Source organism: Limanda limanda, chromosome 18 (assembly GCF_963576545.1).
Source record: "Limanda limanda chromosome 18, fLimLim1.1, whole genome shotgun sequence".
In the NCBI taxonomy this organism is placed as follows: Eukaryota; Metazoa; Chordata; class Actinopteri; order Pleuronectiformes; family Pleuronectidae; genus Limanda; species Limanda limanda.
The window spans coordinates 240,001-250,000 of NC_083653.1; the positions used below are offsets into that span (position 1 = coordinate 240,001).

The 10,000-nt window shown below is 48.9% G+C and overlaps 1 protein-coding gene across 1 annotated transcript in view; it reads left to right on the top strand.

Moving 5' to 3' along the window:
* cep170bb (centrosomal protein 170Bb) overlaps positions 1-10,000 on the top strand; it is a 15,127-nt gene that overhangs the window by 3,882 nt on the left and 1,245 nt on the right. Inside the window, exons 9-20 of the mRNA XM_061091970.1 lie at positions 1-437; positions 856-1,032; positions 1,219-1,336; positions 1,769-3,520; positions 4,660-4,900; positions 4,983-5,139; positions 5,389-5,430; positions 6,215-6,352; positions 7,564-7,652; positions 7,733-7,826; positions 7,925-7,976; positions 8,306-10,000. The exon at positions 1-437 is cut by the window's left edge and continues 630 nt beyond it; the exon at positions 8,306-10,000 is cut by the window's right edge and continues 1,245 nt beyond it. Of these exons, the coding sequence (XP_060947953.1) occupies positions 1-437; positions 856-1,032; positions 1,219-1,336; positions 1,769-3,520; positions 4,660-4,900; positions 4,983-5,139; positions 5,389-5,430; positions 6,215-6,352; positions 7,564-7,652; positions 7,733-7,826; positions 7,925-7,976; positions 8,306-8,517 (3,509 nt within the window). The 3' untranslated portion in view covers positions 8,518-10,000. The remainder of the gene's footprint in view (positions 438-855; positions 1,033-1,218; positions 1,337-1,768; positions 3,521-4,659; positions 4,901-4,982; positions 5,140-5,388; positions 5,431-6,214; positions 6,353-7,563; positions 7,653-7,732; positions 7,827-7,924; positions 7,977-8,305) is intronic.

Below are 10,000 nucleotides of genomic sequence, written 5' to 3' on the forward strand. Positions count from 1 at the left end.
AGCTCGCACGGGAGTTCGCCTCTGAACTCCTGAAGGATTCCGGTCAGCTGGACTCTTCCCCAACAAGGGAAATGATGTCACCTCCACCCATGTCTGCGCCGCCAGTGATGGTGTCGCCTCCTCAAGCGAGGATTCCCTCTCCACAAGAACCTCCAGCACCCTCCTCTGTGTCCCACCCCTCGTCCCCCTCACAGCCTCCAGCAGCTTTAAGGTCTTCCATCCCCCCCGATGCCGGACAGACCAGCTCTCCTGGGCGCTGCTCCGGACCTCACGCGTCCTCAGTGCTCCTCCATGGCGTCCGTGCAGAAGACATGAAAGGTTCCCAGAGGATGGTGAGGACCGAGGAGGACGACAGTCTGAGCGATGCCGGAACCTACACCATAGAGGCGGAGTCCCAGGACCAGGAGGTGGAGGAGGCTCGCAACATGATCGATCAGGTGAAGTCTCTGGGACCCGGGGGGGGTTCAGCTTCAAAGGGTCTTCTTACTTACATTCTTCTTTCTGTTGAGTCCTGAGCAGAGAAAAATCTTTATTTGTGTAAAAAGAGTAAGATCTTTCATCAGAGGTCAAACCTGGTGAAGGTTGTTTTCCAGGCAGTCATTTCGAAAGGATGTTCCCCTCGCCACCTGCCCCCGATCAGACGGTTCTAAATACCAACGTCAATAAAAACACAGATCAGGATTCTCATATTTCACTGTTGGTGTTTGAGGCGACTCAGAACCGGATCTATTTTTTTGTGAGACAGTAAATCTGCAGTTGCGGTCGGGATGCATGGAAGCTGTTGTCCTTCTTGCTCCTGCCTGTCGTCACGGTCCTGCCCCCCCCCATCCTCATGCATGCCCTGTGCCCCGACAGGTGTTTGGTGTCCTCGACTCTCCCGAGTACAGTGGTGTGAACACAGGAGTGTATAGACCTGTAATAAATGAAGGCAAGGATGAACAAGCTCACCTGCCTAGTGATGGTAGCACTGTGGACCTGTTGCATGGCTTTATCCCAGCTGCAATCAGTGTTCCCCCAACAGGCCCAGCACAGGTAACAACCACTGGACATTGTATCAGACCCTGGAACAACCTGTGTAGCATGTTCTGATCCCAGTGCATGCAGACTGGTGTTCCCCAAGTTTCTCCTGCTAAACATCTGAATCTAGCAAAAGTTGTTGGTCTCTTTAGCCTCATTTCTATTGTCTGGTGACTTTGTTCTTCATCCTGTGTTTTCTAGGTTCCAGCTGCTCATGTACAAGGTCTAGAAGGACCTAAGTGGGTTTCCCGCTGGGCCAGTCTGGCAGATAGCTATGCTGAACCCGGTTCCACTCCACCTCAAGGGGAATGTCCAGAAGGTGCTGTTGAAACTCTGTCTAAGCATTTTGTCAGAAACAACATATATGTGATCTGTTGAGGGCTAGGTATCAAACCTCTGAATATGTTGACCCCATGTCCACCTGGTTTGACCATGAGACGTGTATCTGGAAGACAACATCTGATCACAGGCCTTTTCTATTACCACCTGGTTATAATGTGTATTCTTGTTACGGGTGTAGTGAAATCTAAACAATTTCTAACTGAAAATAACAGTTAATTTCAAAAACATGAAGCTTTCTCCACAGATCCCTGTCCTCTTTACATTGTCTCAACAGATTTCAGATCATATAAACTTGAAAAAGATGCAACACACATAAAATATGTTTTCTGGAATATAAAAAACTAAAGTTATAAACAATAAAAGACACAAATATGAAAAGTTGTAATGATGTACCAAATTGTTGTTGTAGCTTTACGCTTCATGAGCAGCTCGTTGGGAACTTACAGCCACGAGAACTCTGAGTCTGAGTCCAGTCACAGCTCCAGGACCAGAAGGCTGCTGCCCCAGGTGCCTCCGGAGAAGCTGGACAGTGTCGCCCCGAGTATCTTGATTCGTCATGAATCTTACCAAGGCCAGGAACCTCTGGGCAGAGTGACAGGTTCTCCCAACCGACAGGACTCCACCCAGCATCTGTCTGTTCAGGATGACGTGGACCCAGACAGCCTGAGCGACGCCAGCCGCTCAGATGATGGACCAGTTCTGGAAAGGGCAAAGAAGAATCAGGTCCGATCAGGAGCTATGTCTCAAGGGGTCACTGGTCCTCAGGTTAGAGGTCAAGAGAGAGTGTCTCCATCCAACAAATCAACATCCTTCTACATCGGGTCTGAAGACCATCCGAACAAACCTGACCAGGCCCAGAGCCCAGTACAGTGTGAGAGGACGCGAGACCCCCCAGCAAAAACCCCCCCTACCACAGTCCTGATACGACACCTGAGTGGACATGAACCCAGGAGGACAGGTGTCAAACCCAACAGCTCTGCTCCAAACCTCCAAATACAGGACAGGGATTCTGTCCCGACTAAAGACAGCTGCACGTCCTCATTCGTCCGGCAGGAGAGCTTTACCAAAGACCGGCCCAGCGACACCGTCCAGATGAAAAACCTTCCCCACATCTCCAGCCACCCGTCCATCAGAGACATGGAGCAGAGGAGGGAGAACATCCAGGACGCACAGTCCTTCCTTCAGGAGGCTGGGGGAGCTTTGTCTCCTCTGGACACCAGGTTCCCCTCATCAGGTTTTGGTCGCAGCTCAAAGAAAGGGGGCTCCTCCAGCCACATGGACGACTCCCTGTCTGGGGAGTCAGATGTGGACACTGCAAGCACCGTGAGCCAAGTGAGTAGCAAGAATGCTCCAGTCAGCTCAGCTTCTAAAAAGCGTCCCACCATCAGCCGCCTTCAGAAGGAGAAGTCCTCTTCCAGCTCAGCCATCCAAGAGAAGGGCCGGCAGCTCACTGCCCGTGAACGACTTTCTGAGAAACGCCAAAGCCAGACGACTCCGAATGTATCCAGTAAAACTGATGCGGAAAAGCGCTTTCAAATGCGTCGCAGTACCGGGAACTGTGGCTCTCTGGATCTGTCTGAGGGCCAGCAGAGTTCTGGTACCAACTGGACTGAAAGTACGTCATCTGACCACGAAAGTTCTCGTCCGTCCAACCGTAGCAAGAAACTAATCACCCCTCTTCAGAAAGAGGACACTGAAAAAACAGCCAAGACAGTGACTCAGCAGATCCTGACACGTTCCAACAGCCTGTCGGCGCCACGGCCGACCCGAGCCTCCATGCTCCGTCGAGCACGACTGGGCGAGGCTTCAGACAACGAAGGGGCGGAGACTGACCGGGGATCCCAGAACTCCGACACTATCACTGCGCCGCCCAAACTCTCCGGCGAAGGGAAGAAGATGTCCAGACTGGACATCTTGGCAATGCCCCGGAAGAGGACCGGCTCCTTCACAGCTCCCAGCGACAATGAAACATCCTCCACGGGACGCTCTGCTTTCTCCAACCGCAACTCCGACTCTGCTTTCTCCAACCGCAACTCGGAGTCCGCCTCCACCAGCAGGAAGGCGAGCGACGCCCGGCCGGCCGCCAGCAGACGAGCCGGAGCTCCTGTGAAGCAAACATCGACCCACAGCCGCTCCAGTGGAGCAAAGTATCCCAGCACTGGTGAGTCCCGACGGTTCCTCTGTGGCCTTCTCTGGCTTTTTAACTTCCTGGTCTTTCATGAAAATGTTGTTTTTGTTTTTATTTTTATTTAATTTAAGCAGATTTCAAAATGACCAAACTTTATACATAGTTTAACTGTGAAGTTCAACGATGAAACTGCAGCATCATATCCAGCAGCTTCAGTTTGAATCAGTTCAGTCACTGATTCTCAGGAGATATTTTTCACTGCCCTCTCTTGAGTTGAGTCGTCGGTTGAAGTCATTGGAATCAATCAGTGTCATCAGCTGATCAGCACCTGCCTCTCTCATGGATGTGTGAGATGTGTGAGATGTGTGAGATGTGTGAGATTGTGTGAGATGTGTGAGATGTGTGAGATGTGTGAGATTGTGTGAGATGTGTGAGATGTGTGAGATGTGTGAGATGTGTGAGATTGTGTGAGATGTGTGAGATGTGTGAGATTGTGTGAGATGTGTGAGATGTGTGAGATTGTGTGAGATGTGTGAGATGTGTGAGATTGTGTGAGATGTGTGAGATTGTGTGAGATTGTGTGAGATGTGTGAGATGTGTGAGATGTGTGAGATGTGTGAGATGTGTGAGATTGTGTTGATTGTGTGAGATGTGTGAGATGTGTGAGATTGTGTTGATTGTGTGAGATTGTGTGATGAGAAGAGGACGGATCCGACCTGACACATGTTGAGGTAAAAGAACCTTTTCAGGTTCTGATGAACTTGGGAGAAGAAGGGATATTTAAGCAGCTGTGGCTCAGCAGCGTGCAGGAGACATCTCTTTCTGTCGCTGTGCATCAGGTCACAGCTCAGTCTGCTGCCGTTACCATGGAAACACAGCCGGTCTCTGAAACATCATAAGCCTCAGCGGCCGTTGCTATGGAGATAATTGAATTTCATTCAGGGAATTACTTCACATTTTGACAAGTTGTCTCTTGTACTCAAAGATGAACTGATCAGATTTCCGAGGTCAAAGGTCACAGTGACCTCATGATTGAAACTAAAATGTATGTAGATGAACCTGCTCTGATTGGTGGAGACAAGCAACCACAGGGAGGTGTCTCTGATTTAGATTTTTGTCTCAGTGTGTCGTTGTTTTGTTGATGAAATGAATCTAGATCTAAATGTTCACAGGTTCCCGTCGCAGACAGAAGGAATCTGACTTCTCTTCCTCTGAGGAAGAATACGTGATGAATGCTGCGGCTTCGAAAGCGAAGCGCTCATCCCATCACTCCGCCTCTGCACAGAATCCCCGTGGCCAGCGCTCGGCCGCCACTCGATCCAAGTCTGTTTCCCTGGAAACGGAGGAGGATGACGACCCGAACGAGGTCGACCCTTACCAGAACTGGTCCACGCACAGCGCAGAGATCGCAAAGTAAAAACACAACGAAAAATCAAACTGTGCGTTCCACCTGGTCCTCGGTCACACCTCACGTTGACCTTGTGTCTTCCACCAGGCTCAGTCAGGACCTGGCCAAAGATCTCGCCATCCTGGCCAAGGAAATCCACGATGTCGCCGGAGATGGAGACTCACCGAGTTCGGGCATGGGAAGCACCACCTCGCCCCCCCCACTGCCGAACACGCCAGCCTCCACCATCTCTGCCAGGGAGGAGGTGGGCCACCCCCCCCCCCCAACCACAACCCTCATCACACACACCAGAACACACCACATGTTTGATTAGACACATGATTGTTACCAGTGATTTGAAGCTGATTTTGTTCTGAAACCACAGTTTCAATCAGAAATGTTAGTTTTCATGATCTTGGTCTTTTTATAGTTTTATTATTTTCTCAGGTTGGTTGATGAGCGTCTTCATGCTGCTTTGGATCCTCATGACTCATTTCTCTGTTCTGCTGCACAGACTCCATCTTACCCATTCTTACGTGGCGTTCAACCATCTCAGGTGTTTAACTCTGACTCATCACTCCTCCTGCACTTTGGTTCCCTTCATCACATCCTGCTCTCACTGTGTCAGGTTCTTCTGGAGAACACTAGTTTGACATTTTTCACATTTGTCAGATGGAATTTGATGTGAAAGAATGTCACCAACAAAACTACTGAGTTTGTTCAAAGTACATTGAAACTAAGTCACTGAGAACATGAGAACATGAGAACATGAGAACATTAGGACATGAGGACATGAGAACGTTACAACACTGGGACGTAAATCTTCTCTGTTCTAACTCCAGCTACGAACTAACTCTACTGTTCTGTCAGTTTGACTCTAACTCGTTCACACTTGTGACCACGACAGTTGAAACATTATTCGCTCCTCGTGAACAGAGGTGTACGAGATTTTAGAACAGGAAGTGAGATCAGATCACATGATCACAGATTGCTGTGATTAGCTCTCTCGGGACAGATGCGTGTGAACAGAGCCTCTGACTCAGCAGTTTTGTTGTGAACTCACTTCCTCGCATGAGAACATTAGAACATGAGAACATGAATACACTGGTTTTACTGGTTTTGGGTCAGTTCGTGGAGCTGGTGACCAGTATGACCTTCTGCACTTTCACGCCCCAATGTGGCAGTTAACCACGGTCTCCCAGCAGAACTAAAATCCACTGCTCCACCAGCCCGGCTGCATGTTGACTTGGTGCATGAGAACACGGAGAACCGGCATCAGCCGCTCATTGGTTTGACAAAATCTTACAGAAGTTGGATCACTCGCTCTACTCTCTTTCCAGCTGGTCCATCATATCCCTGAGGCCAGTTTAAACTACCAGAAGGTTCCTCCAGGTTCGTCTGTCGTCTCCGACCTGGACGCAAACATGAATGAGCCGGGGCCTGGTTCTAAACAGCGACGTCCGTGGAACCGTGAAGAGGTCACTGTCTACTCCCACTAAGGCTACGCTCACACTGCAGCTCAGTCAAGTTTAATCTTTAACTCTTTTGAGTTCCAAAAGCTTTATATCTTTTCAGAACAGAATCCAAACAGAACTTTTCTTAAAACGTGCTGAATATTCAATTGCTGAACAATACAATAAACATGTTTTCAGACATGAACTGAAATTCGGACATGTTCCTCACATGTTCCTCACATGTTCCTCACATGTTCCTCACACATTCCGCAGGTTCTCTATGTGAGAACAAACATCTGAGCCAGTGTCTCTGGACGTTTTCTGGATCTTCTCCTGCAGCTTAGTGGTAACATGTGTGTAACATGTCAGAGTCCATGTGAGGAACCAGCAGGACAACGTGTGGAAGCTTCCCAGAGAGCAAGTGGACGTGTGGACGAGGTTTCTAACACGTGACGTGAAACTGAAGAACACAAAGATCTCAGGATGAAGAAGAGGAGCCGGACACGTAGAAGACGAAGACGTCCACTTGGAAACACGAGGAGATTCCAGATCTTCTGGTGATGAGGCCGACGCCGTGTGGAGGAGCTGGAAACAACAACACTGATCTGTCCACAGCAGAGTTTATACGTCATGTCCCGCCTCCTGCTGCTCTACAGGCTCCGCCCCTGCTGCTCTACAGGCTCCGCCCCTCGCCTGGATGTTCCCACATGTTCCTGTTTGAACGAGTCGGACCCGACCACCTGCTGCTGCTTCACACACACTCACTACAGGAAATGTCCAGATGATATTTTACAGAGTTCATGTCTGAAAACATCGTGAGTCCTCGTGTCCTCTGGGTTAGGTTGTAATATGTAACTTCACCACCAGAGGTCTCTACAAATCTCACATGACCACCAGTCGTAACCCTAAACCTACGACAACCGATGATGTCACTTACTCCTCCAAACTTTTATTATTAGTAGTAGTAGTAGTAGTTAAGACTCTTTACACTGTTGTGTAGGTTCATGACTGATTGACAGCTTTTGGCCCCGCCCTTCACAAGGTAATCAACACAACAACAAAACAGCAAATAAATAAGTTCTGAAAAGAAATGCAGAGATGTGTGTGAGCGTGGTCAACAAGTGTGATGACACAGTTAGTGTTGGTTTGCTGGGACAACGGGTGTGAGCTGCTGCTGGTGGAGCGGGAGCTTCCTCTTCACTCATCGCTTCTTTGTGTGTGAACCAATGTTTCAGGTGATTCTGGACAATCTGATGCTGAATCCCGTGTCCCAGCTTTCTCAGGCCATCCGCGAGAACACAGAGCAGCTGGCTGAGAAGATGAAGTAAGGAGGCTCTTGATGACACAACAGCTCATGTGATCTGAAGGCTTCAGGTGTTATTAAACCACTCATATCTCCCTCAGGGTTTTGTTCCAGAACAAGGCTGAGGTCTGGGAGGAGATCGAGGCCAAGATCAACGCTGAGAACGAAGTGCCCATCCTAAAAACCTCCAACAAGGTTATTTTTAAGAACAGTATATATACTAATATGATAACTTCATATTATCAGTCAGCTTTACAGTGAGAGCAGCTGTAACCTTCTGTTTCCTGTTGCAGGAGATTACCTCCATCCTGAAAGAGCTGAGGCGAGTCCAGAGGCAACTGGAAGGTAGGAACAGAAACATCCTTCAGTTATGATCTTTTAAAGTGAGGATTACAAACACCAGATATTTGAGGACAATGTTTTAAAATCCAAACAACTCATGATACGAAAGTTGGATAAATGTATAGATTGTTCAGTAAACAAGTGTGTTGTGTATGTTGGGATGTGAAAGATCCAAACTGGTATAAATGTGAAAGCAGAGACCACTGTGAAGGAGCTGGTTCCAGTCTTTGTGGGAAACCAAGCTAACATGTGTCTGACCTGGACTCCAGGGATTTTTTCCATTTTTTAAATTTAAAGACAAATTCATTAATGTCCTTTTTTTCTTGCCGCAGTAATAAACACCATTGTGGAGCCCGGTGGAAGTCTCCAGACTGCGGCTGTCGGGACGTCCTCACACGGGACGTCCTCTCTCTGTCAGACTCGTCCTTCATCGAAGGAGAAGAAACCCGCCTCCAAACCCCGGAGCCCCCCCCAAACATCCAACAGCAATGAAAGCACCAAACGGCCGCCTCGTGGTCCCAGCGCGTCCCATCACAAGGCCTGAGCCGGCCGCTGCACCACCGCTGGATCGTATCTGTGCATCCACCCCACAGAACTCAGAGATCCCTAACCCAGACAAACTCTGCCCCTACTGGTCAGCTGAGGGACTGTTACAGGGCTCTGCCTCTGACAAAGTGTAAGTGGTCCCTCCCTGTCCCTGTTGGGTTAGGGTTGTGGAGACGGAGACGGCTTCACTCCACCTCTTGTCTCCTGTCAACTCCTGTAGAACCAATAGAACGTCACTAGGTCTTTGAAGGCGACGCCCCCTGAGCTGGGAGACAGCGTCTTACAGGACTAATGCTGCATTCAGGTCACATGGTGCCACGTAATTACGACTTTTAGACTTTGTTCCCGTCAATGTGGTTTCTTCACAGCTCGGACTCACATGACCACATCTTGATCCCGCCCACAGGCCCAACCGCTGCCTGAGGCGTCTGTTGAGTCATCGATCGTGGCGTCCCATGTGACACGAGTGTGGCATCAGACCTACGGCTGTTTTCTGTCCTTGATGTTAAACCTGCTGTGGATGCACTGAAACAATCCGTCCTTCATGTCTCAGCAACATTTGAAATACATGTGACCGCTTGGCTCCAGCTCGCAGATCGATTCCAGACGCATCTTGATGAACTTTATGCTTTTATTACATGTTTTTTCATTGAACAGACGAGGGGTCATTTGTACATGTCACGCCTCCCCCCCCCCAACCTCATGGACGACAGAATGTCTGCTGCTTATCGCATCCTGTTGTTTTCACCATCTGTGATTGTTGTGCGATAGTGTGAAACCTCCTCAGGATCACTGTCGCTGAATGTCGGAGAGTTTTCTGTAAAATGTAACAAGACGTCCTGCTGGTCCTTGAAGGCATCGCCTCATTAATGACACGTGTGACCTCTGACCTCTGAGGTCATGAGTGATGGTGTGAGACACGGAGGTGAAGACACTGTTCTTATCTGCTGTGTGAGGTCAGAGCCACTGAAAACACATGTGTGTGTCTGCTAGAGGTTGTGTTAAATGTTGTGCTGAGGTTGTCTTACAGGTTGGTTTGAGGTTGTATCAAGGTAGTATTAGGGTTGTGTGTGGTTGTGTTGAGGGAGTGCTTAGGTTGTGTTAAATGTTGTGTTGAGGGAGTGCTGAGGTTGTGTTAAGGTTGTGTTGAGGGGGTGTCTAGGTTGTGTTAAGGTTGTGTTGAGGTTGTTTCAAAGGTTGTGTTAGAGGTTGTGTTGAAGGAGTGTTAATGTTGTGTTGAGGGAGTGTTGAGGTTGTGTTGATGGAGTGTTAAGTCTTGTAGAGGGAGTGTTGAGGTTGTGTTGAGGCTGTGTTGAGGGAGTGTTGAGGTTGTGTTGAGGATGTGTTGAGGTTGTGTTGAGGGAGTGTTGAAGCTGTGTTGAGGGAGTGTAAAGGTTGTGTTGAGGGAGGTTTGAGGTTGCGTTAAAGGTTGTGTTGAGGTTGTGTTGAGGTTGTGTTGAGGGAGTGTTGAGGTTGTGTTG